The sequence below is a fragment of the Lactuca virosa genome, chromosome 8 (assembly GCF_052849685.1).
Source record: "Lactuca virosa cultivar CGN04683 chromosome 8, Lactuca_virosa_CGN04683_v6, whole genome shotgun sequence".
Classification (NCBI taxonomy): Eukaryota; Viridiplantae; Streptophyta; class Magnoliopsida; order Asterales; family Asteraceae; genus Lactuca; species Lactuca virosa.
In genome coordinates, this window is record NC_136433.1 from 79,892,238 (window position 1) to 79,915,341 (window position 23,104).

Below are 23,104 nucleotides of genomic sequence, written 5' to 3' on the forward strand. Positions count from 1 at the left end.
AAATTATTAAACTATTTCAATTATAAACTATTTGTATCTCTCTTTTATAACATTCAAATACTATTTGCTTCATTGATGGTAACCCATAAAGGACTCTGATATTAATAGATAGTCTTATCAGGTTAGTTATGACATTAGACACTATTCCAATATTTATATGATTAAGCATGAAATGAGTAAATAAATGAATATTTGATGTTATTTTTTGTTGTGTTGTTGTATTTTTTTTTATCATTTTTTAAATATGTCGTGTTCATATTAGCAAAAAAAAAAAACACGACGTCGTGTCTTTTCTTGTTCGGATTATGAAAAAAAATCGTGTCGTGTCGTGTTGGACAAAAATATGAAACGATTGTTCAATTTTCCATCCATAACCTTATCCCAACACTCTATATGGATACATGATTGATAAAAAAATTTCTTACCTGATGATTAGTGCTTCACTTAAGAAGATGTGGAAGAATGAAAGGTTGGAAAATATGTTTATGAGGTTTTCTTTTTCTAAATAATGATAGTTTTACCTAATTATTTTTTTGATATAATATACTTGGAATTATTGGATTATAAATTTTAGGATTTAAAATATTAATTATAGTAATAGAAGGGATTTAATAAATAAAAAGAAATTGTTAAATATCTAAAAATATTAATAATTTTTTTCTAATACTTAAGAAAGGAATCAAATAAATACAAGTGATTTTATAAATGTTAAAATATTAATAAAGTGAATTAATGAATTAATAAGGGTTGAAAATATCATATCAAATTGAAAAGAAAATAAATAGGGAACGTTTAGAATGTCCAAGGGCTGATTTGCTATCTCTTGAAATACCGCAAATGTGAATGGTCCGGGTTTTGGGTACGCATCGCCTACAATCCAAACTTCAGGGACCATTTTGCAAAGTGAAAATAAATAATTTCCTACATTTTTTCATATTCATCATCTATCCATATTAAATGGTGACATAATGACACATAAGTGCAAACCCAATATGAGCAATGATTCCTAAAATATTAAGAGACATAACGAACACTTGCATGATATTACATAATATGATTTTAGAAGATGATCTTACATACTATAGCTACAGCGAATGAGAAGATGAAGATGGTCAAGATTCCGAAGAAATTTATTCAAAAGTGTACACATCTAATATTTAGGCAATACATAACAAAGAAGTGCATTACAACCTTCACTTTGAATTGGTAGAATATATATACCGAAATCGTTCCATGTAGTCTTATGCAAATGATTACCAATTGAAGATTGAAGTTAAATGAATACAAGAGAATGTTGATAAGGTGTGGGAAAGAAGCAAGTGAAGAGGAAGACACACTAGCCAAACATACCGGACAAACAAGAACCTTTTCATGATATAAATACATATATAACCATACAAAGAAATATCTCTATAGCACTACTGAAGAAAGAAAAGGAAGTTACAACTTAGTGCAATGAATACAAACACTAAATTTTCTACCAACTCTTATTTTACAATCATCAATTTTAATATCAAACTTACAAATATTCTTATATGCTTTGTGCATTTATACCTTTAAATCTGTTTGTGTTCCTGTACAAATATTGATCATACAATCACTTAACACTTCCAAAATCTAGTTTTACATTTTTGTCTTTTGATCATCTTAATTTTTGCGGTGGCCAGATGACGCCATTAGAACTCCAACAGCCACAATAAACATGGACAACATGCCTACAAGAAGCACATATGTTCTCCTTGACGATTTTCTGTATTCACCAAAAAACAACACACCCCAAAAGGTACTCACAAGTGGAAGTGCCTGAAATCATTTCACAACAACCTCATAAGGTAAACATCTTCATCCAAATGCATTAACTACTTGTACAATAAAGTACAACAAGAACTAACCTGAACTGCATCAGCTGCAGCATAACCAGCAGCTTGGCCTCCCATAAACTGGAGACCATTCCCAAAACCACACAGAAAGCCAGCCAGAAACGCCCAACCACGCCCTTCCCAGTCATTCAAATAGGCTTTGATTGAAGATTTAGGCAAGTTGAATGCCGGGTGATAAAGGAATGTAATGTTTAAAATTATGGCAATCACAAAACAAGAGCAAGAAAAGTAGAAAAAAGCTGTGTAGACACTTAAGTGAGGAACACCATCATCCAATGTATTCCATTGGTCATTGGTTGCAAGGTTAAATGCTGGTGAGAAGAGAGAAAAACAAATTCCAGCAAACAAACACATGGCTAAACCAATCAAAGTGCTCCTTCCAAATACCTGAAATAATCCAAACAAAATGTAGAAATTTAGCATTTTTAATGATGGAAACAAAAGAGTAAAGTAATAGATGTATCATGTATTGTATCTATCATATAACCTTGATTGATCTTCGGTTCTCGAGTTCAATAAGAAAACTAGCAGTTCCTGCTTTTGCTTTCTCCGGTTTACTGCTTCCATACTCGAGATCATTTTCTAATAATTGAAAAAGAAAGATTAAACGAATAATCCAAGTTAATAAATTTAGTTGAAAGTTTTAAGGGTTCTTACTTGATATCGTTTTTGACCCGTTACTAAATGATCTGTAAAGTATCATGTAATTATGTCATTAGAATTCCAAATTTATGAGTCAATACCTTGATAAAAGATATGTATTCAACTAAATAAGATATATACATACCTGTTTTCACCAACTTGAGAACCTTGTAATTTGTTAAGCTTTTCTTTATTGTCTTTAGCATTGGATGCATGCACTGCTGAACCTAAACAGACAGCGATCAAGAAACACGCGACCCCAGGAAAAAGTATCTCAGCTCTATTGATCTTGTCGTCTAAAAAGTAGTTCAAAGTTGTACCTATTGCCCCATGATCCAAAAGATGTTTCAAATTAAATTAGTTATATGTATTGATGTTTATGTAAAAATGATGACGATGATACCTATAACAACTGTAATACTTGAGGTGATGACCTCGGTTACTGATAAACCAACAAATGCCCACGCGTATTGTGTTGAAAGATTTCCAAGGCTTAAAACCACGCCACCCACCATCGCAAACAAAACACTTGGCCAATTATTCTGAGAAGAAAGTTGGATTGCAGTTCATGCGTATGTAATATGAATTTTATCAAAATAATGTATTTTGTGGAATGGTTTACGTGCATGAGTATACTATACCTGAGAAAGCTGGATTAGGAAATTGGGTTTACCATCATTGGTATGGCCAAATTCCCCAAATGTGAAAGCGATTATGACAGCAGCCAAGAGATTGGTGATTGTGTAATCAAGATAAGTGTGTTGAGGAAGGCGACCACGTCTTTCTAACAGTGTTAGAATGGCGGGCCATGTTCCTAAGAAGAGGAGCGCGAGCAGCATGCATGCTATCGCTCCTCCTCTGCTTTCAACTACATACATCTTTAAATCTGAACCGAATCAATTTTCTGTAAAAATGGTCAAGAATCGAAACCCGAGAAAACCCTATAACCAAAGTAACAAATATATTAAAAGTTGTTAACATTATCAAGAATCTTGAAATGAATCTAAGAGTTTAGGATTATTGAAAAGAATCTGCATGTGACAAGGTAAAGTTAGACTTTTTCAACGAGTCAAATGCAACAAAAAGGTCAAAGTTGATGACTGAAATGCAAGAGTGGGACCTTATCTTGAAAAATGCACCAACTACCCATTAAAATTTAAGAGTGTTGAATGACTGAAGAGTTTAAGATTGGTGAGATGAACTGCAAGTCTTTCAGAAAGTTGACTTTTTTAAGCAGATCAAATGCAATAATAGAAACTTCGATCATGTCAAGAAATACACCAATAACCCATCAAAATTATGAAACTTAAAGATTAAAATGATGATATGAGTGAAAAGAAACACATGTTGAATTTATAAATAAAATTCTATGGACAAAAATGGATGTTGAGCATAATGCATGTATAAACAAACCGTAGCATTCGAAGTTAATTTAGAACTTGATTTAAAAAACAAAAAAAAAATGAATATAAATAGGATGAATCTTCAAAGAATATATATACAGCTACCTAAGAATCATAAAAACCCCAAAAACTATACAAAAAATTGATATAATATTCCCCCAAACAGCTTATTCTCACAATAGAATCAAATAAAATATATAATTTAATTAAATCTCGATAATTCTAAAGAAAAGATACTAACATGATCACATAGCTTTGATCACAAACAAGATGAATCTCCCAAAGAATAAGATTCAAGAACAAAGTTTGCATCTTTGACCATAAAGTCAAACCCACCTTGGCAGAGGAACTCAGTTTTTAAAAAAAAAATCGTCATAGCCCATAAGCAAGATGATCGAATATATAATCTCCAAAAGAATCTAAAGGTACCTAACAATCACCACAACCCAACAAATATACAAAATAAAAGGATCTAATATCAACCAATCATGGACCAAAAAAGTAATTTTGCAAAATTATCATATAACATATATATATAGCAAGGTGTCATTTTCATGTATTGGGACCTCCTGAACATGCAAATTTGGATGATACCTATATAAAGAGTATGTAGAGGTGATGTGAGCCTGTAAAGATGAACCACACCATTAACAGGGTTCTGTTTGTTTGTGCCGTTATTCAACTTTGGCTCTACATGCAGTGAAGACGAGTTTATGTAATAAGAACTAAAATAAGATGCGTTGGGACTAGGGAGAGTTAAAAGGGATGATGCATAAATATCTTTATTTTATAAAGCTTAAATTAAAATAAATATCAATAGTATTTAATATTAGTATCATATTACTTATATTGATGATATAATTTTAACAAACAATTTATATAGTATATTAATTCCCATGACACTTAGGAATAGTGTTTTTTTGATGATTTACAACTTTGCCACAAAAGTTTTAAGAATTTACCACTTTTGGTCCCTTGCAATTTATATATATTCATAATTTAGCCACAAAAGTTTAAAAATTTTGCCATTTTTGGTCCCTTGTATTTTATTTTTGCCACTTTTGGTCCCTAGCATTTTATATGTATATTAATTCCCATGACACTTAGGAATAGTGTCTTTTTGATGATTCACAACTTTGCCACAAAAGTTTTAAGAATTTACCACTTTTGGTCCCTTGCATTTTATATATATATTTATAATCTAGCCACAAAAGTTTAAAAAATTTGCCACTTTTGGTCCCTTGTATTTTATTTTTGCCACTTTTGGTCCCTAGCATTTTATATATATTAAAGATTAGTCGCAAAGGTTTCGAGAGTTTGTCACTTGGTCCCTTGCATTTACCAAATGTGACCCCTCAAGTTTTTGTCATATTACTTTGTGGAGTTGGTGCTTTTGGTCCCCCCATCTTTGATATTCTCAGAAGAAAAAAAATAAATAAATAAACACCGAAATATATTAATAGCAATGGTCATTAGAAATAGTGCACTTTGGATGTTTCAAGATTTTACCACAATACTTTGTATAGTTTGACAATTCTGGTCCCTAGGCTTTTGTAATTAGAGATTGACCACATGTCTTTTAATATTTGTCACTTTAAGTCACTTTACCATTTTTTCCTTCCTTTTGTCCCTTTTTTTGTCTTACTACTTATTTTTCATTACAGATTGGTCACACATGTTTTAATATTTCTCACTGTCAGTCCCTTTGACCATTTTGACATTCCTTTTATCTCTTTTTCCGTCTACCGATTTGTACTTCTGTTTTGGGCTTCATTTTTTCATTGTTTTCTCATCGTTATCCTTTGTGAATAAAATAAGATGCATTTGAGTAATATCGGATTCAATAAGCATGCAAGAACAGCCACAAGGGTGACCCGTGGTTCACCACGGGCTCACCCACTAGTTGATATAATTTTAACAAACAATTGATATAATTAATACATATATTTTGAACTAAATATCCTGTTACTTTAGGTTGCTATGCTTATCAAACAAAATAGTTACTTATAAGCTAGTAGATGCGGATGGATTTTTAATAGATTTTGGGGCACAAAAAATATATAATTTTTTTTCGAGTCGGGTAAAAACGCATTCAAAATAAGAGTAACAAAGTTACATTACAAAAACGTGTTCAAATACATATTATAAGTTTATATTGTCCTCTACGAGTTGCCATATCTTGGAAACGATCAATTACAACTTCACTTGTAACCTTCGCCAATTCTTCTTTCTCAATTGCACAAATCAAAGAAGCATTCAAAAAATCATCACCGATCCGGTTTCTCAAATTTGACTTCACAAGTTTCATAGCCAAAAAACATATCTCCACTGTTGCGAAACTAATGCCAACTTTACTAGTCGATACACCAAGTAATATGAAATGTGTTTTCATGTTTCCACCAAGACTCTAGAAAGATCGGCGATTCCATTCCCATTAGAGAAACGAACATCTTCTTTTACAACATCATAATAAAAATCAAGTTGTTGTGCAAGATTCCTCCTATCCACCTCTGTAAAATCCTTTGAATATTACATACTCAATTTCACTAACTTTGATGCGTCAAATTCTGAAAATGAGTAACAAGGACTCAAAGCCGCCATATTTGTAAGCAATTTGGTGCTTATCTCCCTAAAACGATCAAGAAACTCTTGAAGTTGCATATCAAGAACTTTGGTAAAGATATCAACTTTATAATGATGTTGATTGTTGATGTCGGTATTTTCTCTTCGGTTCCTTGCATAATTTTCCGACGTGTCCACTTTCTCAATTTCATACTTTTCTCAAAAAACATATACTTCTCTCTTTTTATAACCTTCGTGAATCATATCTTTTCGTTGGCAAGAAGCACAAACCACATTCACAACAAGGGAAAGCATGTCAAAAAAGTTTCCAACACCAGTGTGATTTCTTGCAACCGCCACAACATCCAACTGAAGTTGGTGAGCAAACAATGCACATAAAAAGCCAAAACATTATTTTTTAAAATTAAAGCTTTCAAACCATTAAATTCACCTTTCATATTGCTTGTCCCATCATAACCTTGTCCTCTTACTTTTTCCATACTCAATCCATGTTGATCAAATAACGAGTCTATGGAATATTTAAGATATTTTGAAGATGTGTCCGTTACATGAACAACACCTACAAATTTCTCCTTACCAAGACCAAGTTTATCAACATATCGCAAAACCATGGCCATTTGTTCTTTCTTTGATACATCACTCGACTCGTTAACTAATAATGCGAACACATCATCACCAATTTCTTGGAAGATAGATTTAAGTATTTCTTTTGAAAAGCAATGTGCAATATCTTTTTGAATCTTTGGTGAAACCACTTGATTATTCTTTGGAGCATATATGAAATTCATAATGAAGGATTTGAACATCTACCGAAGTACAGATCCACTATGTGATTGATGGCGTGAGCTATATATCTTGCATAAAAGAAATGTATAGCTCATGCCATCAATCAGAGAGTGGATCTGAATTTCTGTTGATGTTCAGATCCTTCATTGTTAATTTGATATATTGGGAATTGTTTTTCTTGCACAAAAGATCTATTGCCCATGCCATCTTCAACACATTTCAAGATTGAGGAATAGCAAGAACAAATGGAGAACGTATTGCTTGTTATTCAAAGTTTGGATAAGAAAGACTATTGTTTTATGAATATTAGATAGACCGTTGGGTTTAGTGTTTATTTCTTTGAGTTTTAGCTAGATTTAATTTAATTAGCAGTTATCCGCTCCACACTTGGCTACCCAGCGTTTACCGTAGGCACGATAACTGGTACACCAGAGGTGCGTCCTTCTCGGTCCTCTCGTACTTGGGAAAGGTCCTCTCAATGCTTTAACGCCCACACTGGATATGGACTGAACTGTCTCACGCCGTTCTGAACCCAACTCATGTACCGCTTTAATGGGCGAACAACCCAACCCTTGGAACATACTATAGCCCAGGTGGCGAAGAGCTGACATCGAGGTGCCAAACCTTCTCGTCGATGTGAGCTCCTGAGGAAGATCAGGAGGAATGCTTTGTTTACCTTTGAATTATTTGAACTTTTATCATTGATTTTTGTATTTCTAATCAAACATAATCACTATTTGTTTATTAATTTTTAGATTTATATTTGTTGAATTTTGGTAAATTGTTAAGGATTTTAGATCCTTTTCATTTGCTATGGAATTTGATGAAATTAAAAAAGGAGGAAATTGGTGGTTTGAGGATAAGTTGATTCCGTGGAAGGTTTTTGAAGAAGATTATGTGAAGCTGGTCCTTTGATTTGATTTAAAAAACAAGATGCAATGATTTTATTAAAGCCTAACAAAAACAACTTTTGGAATTTTTATTTAGGACTGTTGAAAACAAACACCATTGGGAGTAAATTTTTTAATAGTCATTAGCCTTCATGATTTGTAAAATATAAAATTTTTAATTATTACAGCCAAATAATTCTCAATGGCCAATTGTGAAATGTACTTTTTGTAGTGTGAATTTGGACTACAAGTTTATATTGCGGAAATGAAATATGTTTGGTTGAGAATTTGTTTGTAATGTGAATTTGTTCATATTGTTACGGAAATTATAATATTTTCTACCAAAACAATGTTTTTAAGGGATCTTGAAAAACCATTTTCACATAAGTTTCTGTTGTGAAGATGAATTGTTTAGTTTAGAACGATTTTATAAAAAAACATTGATGCAAAAATGAGTAAAGTCTAAAAATGCCTTTAATATAGGAGACCATTTTCCGATCAAATAGTATATTTGAGTAATATGTGAAATTCTAGATATTTTTTTTCTTTTTGATAAATCATCCATGATAATGACTATTTTAGTAATACGTGTTGTTTAAAACCTACCATTTTGACTGTGTATAACAAGTTACTGTTTTTTTTTCTTGTACATAGTTTACCGTTAAATATTTTTGTATACGACTTGCCATTAAATTATGTCACGGTCATCTTCACGGGCCAACGCCATCCACTCGCACCATCACCGTGCACCATCCACCTTCGACAACAAACACTACCTTCTACAACCACTATTCACCGCCACAACCAACCATCTCCATCATTTACCACCACCACAACCACACATCTCTATCATTCACCACCAACACAATCAAGAAACTAATCTAAAATTAACTTTACCGTGCAGCAAAATTGATTCAAACCTAAAAATCAATTCACCAATCAACTCAAAATCAAATTCCAATAATAAAATTGCATATTTGAACATATATGGTTACTAGTGACACACGATTGAAGAAAGGAACGAGAGCAGTGGCAGATCCAAGAATTTTCATTGTGGGGGACACTAACGGTTAACAATAAAAACGGGTCGGGCCAATATAATTTTTTGTTACACAAAAACTGAACTTCCATACGAACCAATTAGTGACAGATCAGAAAGAAAAACCGTACGAGTCCATCATATATAAAAGATTAAACAGAAATAAAAGCATTAACAAAATTCTGAAAATATGTGTTATATGTATATTTGATGATATACGCTATGCGAACCAGACATGGTTCTATATGTGTTAAGATATATTTACATGATAATAATAACAGAAGTATTATAAATGAGAAGATAAATGTATGTTAATACTTAATACTCTGTATAAAATATTACACTAAATTAAGATAGTGTTGCCGAAACAGAGTTAGTATTGAAAGTTAATTATAATCATTATAGGTTTGCATAGTGATGAAATAAGACTTAAAAGAGATGTTTAGTTCAATTAAGTTTGGATATTAGGTAGTATCTTATTAAGGGTACGTGTGATCGGAATAGAGAGTAGAAACTCTATTCGAGGAGATTGATGATCGATGAAGTATGTCCTACATACAAAAGTACTTTCTATGTACCAAGTCTTTTTCAAAGTTGTGTGTCTTAGGTGCTGCTTGTGTCGGGGTATTATTATGTTCTGGGGTATGATTCCTACTCATACTAGGGTACTATAATGTGCCAGAAATACTATCATGTACAAAGTCCTTTTTGACACTATTATGTGTCGGGGTACGGGAGCGTACGGGAGTGCTTTATTAGTATTTCCCCATACTTTTTCTTTTGATGAGCTTTGTGTGTCAGCGTTTCCTTTCATGAAGTAATTGAGGGAACTTCGTAGAATGCTTAATAGAGTGTGTCAGTAATAGACCACTACTAGGTATATATGATGTTCTACTGCCGGATAGGGTGAGTCTGGGGTAAAATACCTCACGGTGTCAGACCACTGCTAGGCATAGTTATCTAGATAACCACCCCTAACTTAATTTTCTTGTTGTTTTTACGATCGGAGGTTCGTTGTGAAACTTGTTCCATTCCCCTCATTTGATGTATTTATTGATCCTCGTTTGCTGCCAGGAAATTTCCGAAGCAGCGTCGCAGTTTGTTGTTCATATTGATCCTTTAGGCTAGATCTTGTAAGATCATGTAACATCCGGATACCCAGGTATCTTATTTTAAGTATTTTGTTGAATTTTAGAAAGGGACTCGGCGAGTAGGCGCTCAGACTCGCCGAGTGGAATCGCGCTTCTGCCAGCCTGGATTTAATGAAGGGACTTGGCGAGTCCATGTGTGGACTCGGCGAGTCCTCGCTGTTAAATGAAGCCCTAGTTTTCGGGGCTTGTGCCCTATTTAAAGGCCTTTATGGCCGTCATTTGAGGCCACCTTGTTCCAGAGAAACCCTAGAGAGAGTGAGGAAGGCTTGAGTGCAAGAAAGGGCTTATAATCTTCATTTTGGGGTGATTTTTGCTAGAGAAAGAAGAGAGGATCCATCTAGAGCGTGAAGGGAGCTTGGATTGGAGCTAATCATCTTGAGATATTGTCTCTGGAGGTATAATCCCTTCTATTTCGTATTGATATGATAGATTTCATGATTTTAGGGTTTTTACCTCCCTTTTTTTATAAGATCTAGTGAGTATGAGGTCCCCTTTGTGTTGATGATATCAGATCTGGACCTTGAGAGGTCCATAGAGTCACTACCTTCTAGCTTTTTGCAAGCAAATAAGCAATTGGAGACTAGGTTGCCATTTCTAGTGATATTTCTCCATTTGAGGCTTGATATGGGTTGCATGCACGTAAAGGTTGCACCTTTATGTGACTTTTGAATGTTAGAAGGATGGATCTACTGTTTGGTGAAGCAGATCTGACCTCAAGAGATCTTTTGAGAGTTTTCATGGGAGGAACTCGCCGAGTCCATAAGGGACTCGACGAGTCGAGTCGGGTTGCCCCGTGACTCGCGATCTGTAACGACCCGGTGAGTATAGGGTTGACTCAGTGAGTCAAGTGAGGACCAGGGACGAGGAGGCAGGCATGTACTCGCCGAGTCACTCTAGTGCACTCGGCGAGTCTGGTCAATGTTGACTGTTGACTTCTGTTGACTTTTAGGGATTAGTCAGTGTTTGGACTTATGAGCCATTAGAGGGGCAGAATGGTCTTTTACCCTTCTTAGAGAACGTATAGAGAGGAGTTGGCCTAGCCTTTAGAAGTTGTATTAATTAGAGAATTTATTTATGTGATTAGGTGAAGGCTAGTGCAGTATTTCAGAGTTCGAGGTTTACCGAGTTACTCGAGGTGAGTCTTCTCACTATACTTTACCTAGGGTGGTAATTAGAGTTATGTGACAGAGTATTTTGTATGCTTTTGCATGATGTGATTTCTATGTGATTTATGCTATGTATGTTACAGAGTTTACAGAGTTAGGACCGGTCCACAGAGTTAGGGCCAGAGGGCCCACAAAGTTATGGGACTGGAGGGTCCCACTGAGACACATTGACCAGAGGGTCAAACAGAGTTATAGCCTCGAGTGGCTAATATGTGTTGTGTGTGGTATTTTGGGGAACTCACTAAGCATTTATGCTTACAGTGTTTTGTGTTATGTGTTTCAGGTACCAGTGAGGATCGCGGGAAGGCGCCGGCATGATTAGTACACACTATTGGAATTTTATATATTATGATCTTGGGATGTGTTTTTATGGATTTGATATGTGATACATTGGAATTCGAAAATATTTATGAATGAAATTATATTTTAAAAAGTGAAAAATTGTTTTGAAATTTACGGTGTTACAAGTTGGTATCAGAGCCTTGGTTTGAGGGATTCGGGTGCATCTTCGGATGAATCTGAACTCAAACTGAGGAATTGAGAAAGTTTTCATAAAATAAACAAATTTTCTAAAAAGAGTAAAAAGATTTTGAAAAGAGCAGAGCAGAGCACTGTGTACGATCAGCTAGCACCTGAACGGTGATTTCCCAAAATACCCTTACATTATGTGTTATAAGATGTGTTATGATATGATATGCATGCTAGAGTAGGCTAGGTATTACTATTAGGACTAGAGTGGCCTAATCTGTGATGCCTTAGCCTAGGAGTTACTGCTACTATGAGATGCTTCGAGAGTAAGTAGGTAGCAGCGAGGAACTTATGAGTGGTTTACTAGAGAGTAGCCTGAGTTTAGTGAGATATGGAGTACTGGTGACCTGGGATCCAAGGAGGAGGACTTAGGGTGAATACTGATGCGGTGTGGACGGTAGTATAGGGCTCGTACTACTGAAGACACCGGAGCAGTGCGCACTCTAAGTAAGAATCCTTTGGGTACTAAGAGAGCAAGTAGGGTCGAGTGTCGAGTGCGAATATACTCGAGCGAGTCTCTGATTCCTTTTGGGTTGTATTTCAGAGACATCATGGTTGGGACGCGCCATCACCCAGGGGGCAGTGGCACCAGTGGTACCAGTGATGAGGAGATACGTAGGCTGATTCACGAGGAGGTGGTCGCGGCCATCCGAGCTGAGATACCAGAGATGTTCGGGTCTATCAAGACCACGTTGATCGAGACTTTTGATGAGCGGTACGCTGCTCTCACTGAGGCTGTTGTTGCTGCGGCCACCGCAGCCGTCGCTGCTGCCAGGCCGCAGGGGGGTGACTCGTTGCTGTACCGAGAGTTCAGCAACACGAAGCCACCAGAGTTTGATGGGACGCAGGATCCGATTGTTGCGATGAGATGGGTTTCTGATATTGAGGGATGCTTTTATACGTGTTCTTGTCCGGAGCATCTGAGAGTTCGGTTCGCGCTGAACCAGCTTCGCTTGGGAGCGAAGGACTGGTGGAAGTTTGTGACAGCGCACTACACACCTGCAGAGTCTGCTGCAGTGACCTGGGAGAGGTTCACCGCTATGTTTCGTGATGAGTACGTTCCCCCGGTGGAGAGGGAACGTTTGGCCCAGGAGTTTCTGACCCTCAAGCAGGGTACTGAGTATGTTACTGTGATCACCAGGATGTTCCATGAGAGGGCGATGTTTTGCCCTGAGCACGTGTCTACCGAGCAGGCACGTATGAGTCGGTATCTGAGTATTCTGAGGAGGGACATACGAGAGTTCGTGGCGAACTCGTCATACCGGACATTTGCTGAGCTTCAGGGAAATGCCCGGAAGAGGGAGATAGAGCTAGAGACTCAGGCTAGAGAGGAGGCGGAGTCTCAGGGGAGAGATCGGCAACCGGCACAGTCCCAGCCGGCAGCCAAGCGGGCCAAGCCCGCCGATTCGAGATCAGGGAACCAGAAGGGCCGCACTTGTGGCAAGTGCGGCAAGGGTCACGAGGGAGTTTGTAGAGCAGGGTCTTGCTACAAGTGTGGCAAGGAGGGGCACATGGCCAAGGATTGCCCCAAGGGGTTCGCAGTTTGTTTTCACTGCAACCAGACCGGACACCAGAACGCAGAGTGTCCGCAGTTGCGAGGGTCAGCTCAGGGAGCTTCTCAGGGATCTGTCCATGCTGCCTTGCGAGCTACGGAGAGTCTGTTGGATTAATGTCTAAGTCCATAACTATAATTGGTAAGACTTGACCCGATCCGGCATGGTCCATTTGGGTTGCATGGCATCGGGACAATTGGATAGACAAGATGAGGAAAAAAGGATACTAGTGATTTATATTAATATATTATAAGTTCTAATATATTAATATATAATCATATTATTTAATTAGTATTGATCAAGAATTAATTTATAATTAATTAAGTGATCAAAAGGAACTAATTAAATATGGACTCTAAGATATATGTGTGTGATGGACCAAGTTCATTTAGGTTGGGCTAAGCTTTCATGGATAGTCCATGGAGTGTTTAACCCATGGATCATATGAAATGAAAGGTCATGGGTATTAGGGTTTAACCCTAATCTCCACACTATATAAAGATGTCCTTGGTTGGTGAAATGGGCACTAGTGTGTGTACACAAAAGGGCAAGGCTGATTTCACTAGAGAGAACCAAAGTATCCTTATTCTCAAGGTTATTCCAAGTGTTCATGGTGTTGTATGAACCATTTGAGGTGTCACACTTGGGGCACTAGGCACTCAAGCTTCATGAAGACAAGTTACATCAAAAAAAAGGTATGTATTCTATCTATTTTATTACCCAAGTATATGATATTTGTATGCTAGTATAGGGTAATATCTTGGAAACTTCATATTTGCATGTATAATAGAGAAAACATAGATCCAATGTATTTAGGGTTGTATGTGCACCATAGGATGTTGTAGTATACTAAAACCCAACAGTGGTATCAGAGCCATGGGTTGTTTTATGTTATATTCATGCAAATGTTTGATTTTCAAAGTTGAAAAAAAAAAAGAAAAAAAACATGAAGTTTGTCAAATTTTAAGATAATTACTTGTTTTGTGAAAAACTAATTATTTGTAAAATTTGAATCATTTTCTATATGAGTTGAATTAGGTCAAATTTAGTAAAAGATAAAATGATATGATTATTTTATTAGTTTTAAAAGTTTGATCTAAATGTTTTAAGGAGTTATAAATTTTGTCATAAAATTTTGGAGCTCAAAAAGTTTTTTTTAAAGTTGTGATCTTATGTGTTTTGAAACCTCCATAAGTTATGTATATGAAAAGGTTTTAAAAAAAATTTGTTTTTATGGAGTTACAAAATGTGGTGTTAATGTTTTAAAGAATTCCATAACTTATTCTTAAGTTATGGAACATGAAAAGTTTCATCATAAAACAAGCATTTAACTCCATAAGTTATGGATTACCAAAAGTTATATGTTTCCTTGATTTATGAGTTAGTTTAGATTAATGGAAAAAAAATTTGTGTTTTAGTTGTTTTCAATCCTAATTAATCTAAAAGTTGTTCATAAAATGTGTTTTTTTTCTAACTTGCCCTCAAGTTATATGAAAAGTCACATTTATGAATCTTAAAAAACTCATAAATATGCCTTAGGTTACAAAAAAAAATGAAGAGACTTTTCTTATAAATAGTTTTTATGGCTCCATAACTTGTCCTCAAGTTATGGATGTCCAAGAGTCTCTTCATTAAAGGTTTTAAAGCTTTACTTAAAACTCATAAGTTATGAAAAGCCAAAAGTTTTGAATAGTTTCAAAACTTGCCCTCAAGTTTTGGAATTTGAAAAGTTATCTCTAATGAATACTTTAATTCCAAGTTAAGCCTTTAGAATTTTAAAAGTTAAAATTCAACCCTTATACTTTATAATATTATAAGTTAATAATATATATATATATATATATATATATATATATATATATATATATATGTATGTATAAGAGCAAGTCAGTCTTACCATTAGTAGGCCTCATTCACGAAGCCGGTCTATAAGGGGGGTATAAGGTTGTTGCCTATAAAATGGCAGCTTAATGGGTGTCCACTCTCACCCACCTAATTCTCCCTTCATTATAAGTATAATGATAAATACTAAGTAACTAAACACTTATAAATTCCCAATCTTAGTTACTTAGGAAAATGTGAATAAGGTGCTAATCCATGAAATTACACTTTGCACTTTGTTTAAGCTGTTAGTGGAGCGTGTGTGGTTAACCGGCACACTAACCTGGACTTAACAAGGTAGGAAAAGGGTAACTTAATGTTTATCATATTATCGTTGGAGCGTGTGTGGTTAACCGACACATCGATTGAGGGGTAAATATTAAGGGTACCAAGTATATTTGCATGGTTACTTCACACCTTGTTTTGTGATCCTCGGCATCCCAGTCACAAAACCTGAAGGGCACACTCGAGATTGAAACATGCCATTGAAAAGTTCAATGAATCTCAAAAGAATCTAGGAGTTTCAAAACCAATTAAAACCTAATAATACATTTCGTTTATCTTGGTGGAAATTGGTGAATCGTCATTCACCTACCTTCAAATATTTTATAGCTTGGATTACGGCATCCCTCTTCCAAGTTATAAAATAGTTTGTTGGGTCCTAGCCTTAATATATCATATTGGGTGTTATATTAAGGACTTAAATCAACTTTACGTGAATTTCTCCCGTTGTTGATGTCTGGTTTAGACAACAATGATCTTCCCAAACCAAGCTTTCCTAATGAATATGACTTCCCGAGTTTGGCTCATGGAAGTCATACTTCTCTTCCTCCACCTCCTCCAATTATTCTCCCTAACCCACAAGTTCAAGGTCACTCAAGCCCTAATGGCAAGCAAGGTCTATGTGTGATCACATCTTAGAGATGAAGTCACATATTGACAAGCCGGGAGAGTTGGGTGTCAAAGTCTTGAGAAAGTTGGATGTTCAATCACTTTCTAAGTCACATAGTGAGTTCCTTTGGGACTACTATGAAACAGACTATGACATGAACCTTAATGATCATATCTATTTGCTTGGTGCTGCTGAATCAGCAATGATTTGGAACGATAGTAAAGCAAATTTGATTAGAAGATCAACTTCCCAAAAACTTTATGGACAGTGACAATGGTGACACTGGAAATCCAGAAAAAGCATTATCTTCCCAATGGAAAGGGATTGGCCATAGTCAACCCGGTTGACCAAATGGTAAAGAGAAAGGCTAAGTATGAGATAGTCCCATTACCAAAGGGTCCATATGTTTATTTTGCCAAAGGAAGGGGCGTTGATTGCAAATCTGCCAAATTTACCTAAGGATGTTAAAGTCAATAAGTTTGACTCTACATCAGGTAGAGCCCATTATCTAACTCTGTTAAGTTCTATTCTGAGATCCTCATTACATGATGTGACTGGGTAACATGTTGATGTTTTAACAATCAAAGAATAGAGAGAAATCTTAAAGGAAGTATATGCTGATTCTGATCGCGATGGTGGATTTCGATCGCATCAGAATTTTGAGCAGTTGCTTAAGAAGTTATTATATATTGCTAAGGAATAGATAACAACAATTTTCCATGTGGATTGTAAGGATAAGTTTTTCCGCAAAGTTTTAAAATAAAAGAAAATTGTTTAATTTTATTTATTTGAAGTATCCTTACAATGGAATTTGTGGAAAATTGTTGCTTATATGATTCCACTGACAGCAATATTGGAAAATGGATTTGATTCTTTCATTTGTGGTAGTGTCTAAATTTACCAAATCAGGAAAGTTCCTCATCGCCCAAGTTTCAATTGGACCGAAACTTGGAATCATGCAAGTTGAATAGTATGATGAATGAGAACTTTCAAGCATTGGAAAATCAAGACTAATTACTTGTTCACATGGGTGTGTGAGTCAAGTGAAGGACTAAAGGGATCGAGTACACATTCTTGTGCACTGGTCATGTCCACCACAAAGCTCGTTAAGACTATTTGATTTACTAAAGTTTAGTAAATATGGTTATACTTACAAGTTTAAGTATAATTCTGAAACATTGGAAAAGTCTCAATGTATGGCAGAACGAATGGGAAGAATCAAATTAGGCAGAAAGATAAAAGTTTCTCAAATCTGAAAAGATGGGAGAGTACTTTAGTATCATGTTTGTGATCATCTTAATGATTTAGAAATCATATCACAATTAGTCCTCTAAAGGTCATCTTAGTGCATTCTTATGACTAAGAAGAGGAGTCATGAATTGTTGAAATTGTTAGATCAGGAAGATGAGTCATACTTCGTTCCAAAACAATTCTTAGAGTCATACTCCAAGATTGTAACTTGATTGACATATCTTAAAGAAAGGTTTAAAACACTTGTCAAATGTAAGAGTAAAAGTGTCCTACTCTTGTACATTTGAAATTGGTAAGTTGTGATGTTTTGGATAAAACAAAGACCAACTAAGGCCAATTGTGTGAAGTGTTTGTCTTGATAAAGAATCCGCACTATCTCTTGAATATTTGGCAAGATAGTCTTATATGTCAAGAGGATAGTGGGAGTCTTAAAGATCCTAAAAAGAATTTCAAGAACTAATCAAGAATAAAACCTGAGGTTCTTCACTAGCACACGACTTGAGGTTTATAACCTATCGTGTTGACATATTATGTGCCCATTCCGGTTAAAGTTGGCTTTGCATAGGAGTTCTGAAAGTTCTCAATTGGTTGCATAACAACTTGGAATCAATGGCAGGCCCTGTACTGCCAGGTGGCAAAAAGTTAAGATTGCATAAGTTCAGTCCATATGAGTTTGGATTTGTCATTATCCTTGTCTTCTGACTATGGTTTTGACGATTCACATGGATAAGAACACATACACCATAAAATCTAAGGGTCATAAGGTTTCTCTCCGATTCATGAAAATGATGGTGAGGAAACACTTCCACCAAGTAGATTTGAAGTAGATGGAAAAAGGTCTAAACAATTGAGACTATGATTACGGCATCCCTTTTCATAGTTCTGAAATTGTTTAGACACACATGCATGCTATCTAAGGAAAGGTGTATGATTTTGATAAAGTTTTATCAAAGCATCTCGTATCAGAAATCTGAACTTTGGTAAGAAAGTTAATAAAGTATTGATTTCTAGAAGTCCAGCTGATTTCTGAGTACATGTCAAAGCTAGTTGGAGCATAAGTGTTATGCTAATAATCATCATGTTAGTGAGAGCATGATAATTATTGTTAGTATTGCAAGTTAGCAATGTTAATTATAGAAAACAAAAGTTTCAATTCGTGAGGCTGCAGGGATTGAAAAAGTTGATTTGCTATAATTAAGGGAGAGGATATACTTCATTTCAGTTCTAAAGGCTTAGATTGAGACCTTAATCATCTTTAGTCAAGAATATATATATATATATATATATATATATATATATATATATATATATATATATATATATATATATATATATATATGAATTTCATGTTGTATTGGTTCAACTTAAGGAAATTCTATATATTGCGTTCTTAAAATTCGATTATGATTACGACATCCCTCTTCATAGTCAAAATTTGAAAACATGGCAAATAAAAATATTGTAGCAAAAGACTGGTCTAGAATCATGTCTTTATGTGAGACACCATGAATCGTGTACCATTTGCTTTGGGTACAGTATCGATTGCATGTGCTATAATATTTGTCATTTCTAAATTTTTCTAAATGTCCAGAGGCATTAAGAAGGGAAAAGGTCTAGAATTGGATATGACTAAAATGATTAAGCAATTGTCGAGGACAATCTAAGGTTTACCAAAGATTGGTTGCTCAGGGACAGTTGGAAGTATAGTGCTAATTTTGGAAGGACCATATTGACATATTCTGAAAAGAGGCAGCTCTTGTTCAGAAGTGATAGTCAAAATGAGAATATGGAGTTGTCTCCATAGGTGGAAATTATCTGTGTAAGATTAGAAAACCTAATGCAAGAAGCATGTTCAAAGCAATGTACTTTGAATATGAGACTTAGTTTCCATGGAGTTGAACTCCATTGGAATACCTTATAATGACTGTTGACAAGTCTTTGTGACTTTGTACATATTCATTACAGGAGGGTCAGTGCATATAAGTTTAAAATCTAAACAGATTTCGATAAATGATAGGAATTTGAAATTCTCACATTTTTCAATAAGGATTTGGGAGTGTGAAATTAGAATAATTGAAATTATGTTCAATTGGTTTATTTCACAAAGTAAGGATCATAGACAAACATAGAGTGCATACTTGGTGTATGGCAAAGCTATTGTTTAGAAAAACATAGTGTACATGCTTGGAGCATAGGACAACTAGTGTTTTTAATTCAGGTATAAAGTTGATAAAACCGCAACAATGAAATAATGAGTAATCAGTATGGTGATAAATAAAAGTGGTCTATTTATATTCATAGGGTTTGATACCATATTTGATTCATTTATTCTTGTGTTTCATTTTGCATGTTTTGACTTCCAGAATAAACTAGGTCATTCTTCCTGAATGACTAAGTTATTCAAACTATCCACAGTCGGTCATATGTTGGAAGTAGATATGAATCAAGACTGTCATGGGTTGGGTTGTAGAGGTCTAAGATGTTGGACAAAGCGGTGCTACAACATTCATGAGTGCTCATAAGTCCTGAGTATTGGATTCAACCCACGCTCATTTGAATCACTTCATGGATTTTATCACGGGTGATCATGAGACAATAATATCTTATATTCTTAAAACCTAGAGATGTGAGTTATTACTGCGAGTTGGTTATACATTGATTGCACGAAAACGCATTGGTAACTCGATGTTATAAAACGTGCCTTTGTGTATGATTCAACAAGTAGTAGAACAAGCCATATGAGTCGAAGTTTATCCATTCCTTTTACCTTCGAGATAAAAGCGATATATGTGGGCCCCTCGATGATTTAACGATGACACATGTGAGTTCTTGGCCAAGCCAGGACTGATTTGATTTTTTCAATCAGTCAGTCATCATAAATCGGAAATCGGGAAACAACAAATGGACAGAGAGAATGATTTATAATCCATGTCTCAGTCCATATGATATCTAGAATGGAGGAATATATGATCCCTTATCTAATGGACAAGTCATTGACAAAGGTCAGAGTTCATCGGCAAGGTCAGAGTTCGACAGAAGCTTTTGAGAGCTACGATTGCTAGTCGGGGTTTGAAGTCATACTCAATAATAGTTTTAGACTTATCCAAGTGGGAGACTGTTGGATTAATGTCTAAGTCCATAACTATAATTGGTAAGACTTGACCCGACCCGGCATGGTCCATTTGGGTTGCATGGCATCGGGACAATTGGATAGACAAGATGAGGAAAAAAGGATACTAGTGATTTATATTAATATATTATAAGTTCTAATATATTAATATATAATCATATTATTTAATTAGTATTGATCAAGAATTAATTTATAATTAATTAAGTGATCAAAAGGAACTAATTAAATATGGACTCTAAGATATATGTGTGTGATGGGCCAAGTTCATTTAGGTTGGGCTAAGCTTTCATGGATAGTCCATGAAGTGTTTAACCCATGGATCATATGAAATGAAAGGTCATGGGTATTAGGGTTTAACCCTAATCTCCACACTATATAAAGATGTCCTTGATTGGTGAAATGGGCACTAGTGTGTGTACACAAAAGGGCAAGGCTGATTTCACTAGAGAGAACCAAAGTATCCTTATTCTCAAGGTTATTCCAAGTGTTCATGGTGTTGTGTGAACCATTTGAGGTGTCACACTTGGGGCACTAGGCACTCAAGCTTCATGAAGACAAGTTACATCAAAAAAAGGTATGTATTCTATCTATTTTATTACCCAAGTATATGATATTTGTATGCTAGTATAGGGTAATATCTTGGAAACTTCATATTTGCATGTATAATAGAGAAAACATAGATCCAATGTATTTAGGGTTGTATGTGCACCATAGGATGTTGTAGTATACTACAACCCAACAGAGTCGGCCAGTGAAGGCCGAGGTGCCAAAGGCTCGCGGGAGAGCCTTCCAGTTGACAGTGGAGGAGGTCCGCGCAGCGCCCGATGTCGTGGCTGGTATGTATTCTTTCATCTGCTTATTTTTGGATTGTGGTGTTATGCTTATATTGTGTTATGTGTATGTACATTTCTTGTGTGTTATGTACCTGCTTTGGTGTTATTTGACTCGGGTGCGAGTCGGTCTTTTGTGTCGTTAGCCTTTAGTCAGCACATCAGTACTCGTCGAGAGGTGTTGAGTCGACCTTTGCGAGTTTCCATAGCTGACGAGAGAGCAGTGTATGCCACTGATGTGATTCGAGGATGTGTACTCGAGATCTTTGGCGTTGAGTTTCCAATTGATTTGGTCCCAATTGCTATGGGAGATGTCTGTGTCATCGTGGGTATGGACTGGTTGAGCAGATTTGGAGCGGTTATCACCTGCGAGCGACAGCTGGTGACCATACGAGACCCTAGTGCGGGAGTTCTTACAGTTTATGGCGAGGGTACCCGTTCTGGGTCGGCATTTTGTTCAGCCGCAAGAGCGAGGCAGAGTCTACAGCAGGGCTGTAGTGGGTTTGTGGCTTATGTGGTGGATACAAGAGTAGGTGCAGAGAGACCGAGCTCGATCGATGAGGTCCCGATAGTGCGTGAGTTCCCGGATGTTTTCCCCGAGGAGTTGCCGGGTGTGCCTCCCGAGAGGCAGGTGGAGTTCCGTATCGATTTGGTTCTGGGGGCAGCGCCTATCGCCAAGGGGCCCTATCGCCTTGCACCTCCAGAGATGCAGGAGTTATCCTCCCAGCTTCAGGAGCTGCTGGGAAAGGGGTTTATACGGCCGAGTAGTTCGCCGTGGGGAGCGTCGATCCTTTTGTCAAGAAAAAGGATGGTTCACACCGGATGTGCATTGACTACCGGGAGTTGAACAAGTTAACGGTCAAGAACCGTTACCCATTGCCGAGAATCGATGATCTGTTCGATCAGTTGCAGGGAGCGTCTTGGTTCTCCAAGATTGATCTGAGGTCTGGATATCATCAGATGAGAGTGCGAGATGAGGATATCCAGAAGACGGCGTTCAGGACTCGTTATGGGCATTACGAGTTCGTGGTGATGCCCTTCGGGCTCACCAATGCACCAGCAGCATTCATGGATCTCATGAACAGGGTGTGTAGACCGATGTTGGATCGATCGGTGATCGTGTTCATCGATGACATATTGGTGTATTCGAGATCCAGAGAGCAGCATGAGGAGCATTTGAGGGAGATCCTCAGAGTTCTGAGATCGGAGAGGCTTTACGCCAAATTCTCCAAGTGTGATTTCTGGTTGCGAGAGGTCCAGTTCCTGGGACATCTCGTTAATCAGAATGGGATATTGGTCGATCCGGCTAAGATTTAGGCGGTAATGAGCTGGGAGGTGCCGATGACCCCCACCGATATCAGGAGTTTTCTGGGGTTGGCCGGCTATTATAGGAGATTTATTAAAGATTTCTCTAAGATCGTCGTGCCTCTCACCAGGTTGACCCGGAAGGGCGTTATTTTTTCGTGGGGTCCTGAGCAGCAGGCCTCGTTTGAGACTCT

General features: G+C 36.3%; 1 protein-coding gene across 1 annotated transcript; it reads right to left on the reverse strand.

The window, feature by feature from the left end:
• Positions 1-1,356: 1,356 nt before the first annotated feature.
• Positions 1,357-4,418, reverse strand: LOC145132971 (ureide permease 1-like). Its single transcript, XM_079067926.1, has 8 exons — positions 4,167-4,418; positions 3,164-3,463; positions 2,926-3,064; positions 2,668-2,842; positions 2,538-2,569; positions 2,368-2,462; positions 1,893-2,267; positions 1,357-1,803 (listed from the first exon to the last, which is right to left on the reverse strand). The coding sequence occupies exons 2-8, from the start codon at positions 3,398-3,400 to the stop codon at positions 1,648-1,650; spliced, it is 1,209 nt and encodes a 402-aa protein (XP_078924052.1). The 5' UTR covers positions 3,401-3,463; positions 4,167-4,418; the 3' UTR covers positions 1,357-1,647.
• Between the last annotated feature and the right edge of the window lie 18,686 nt (positions 4,419-23,104).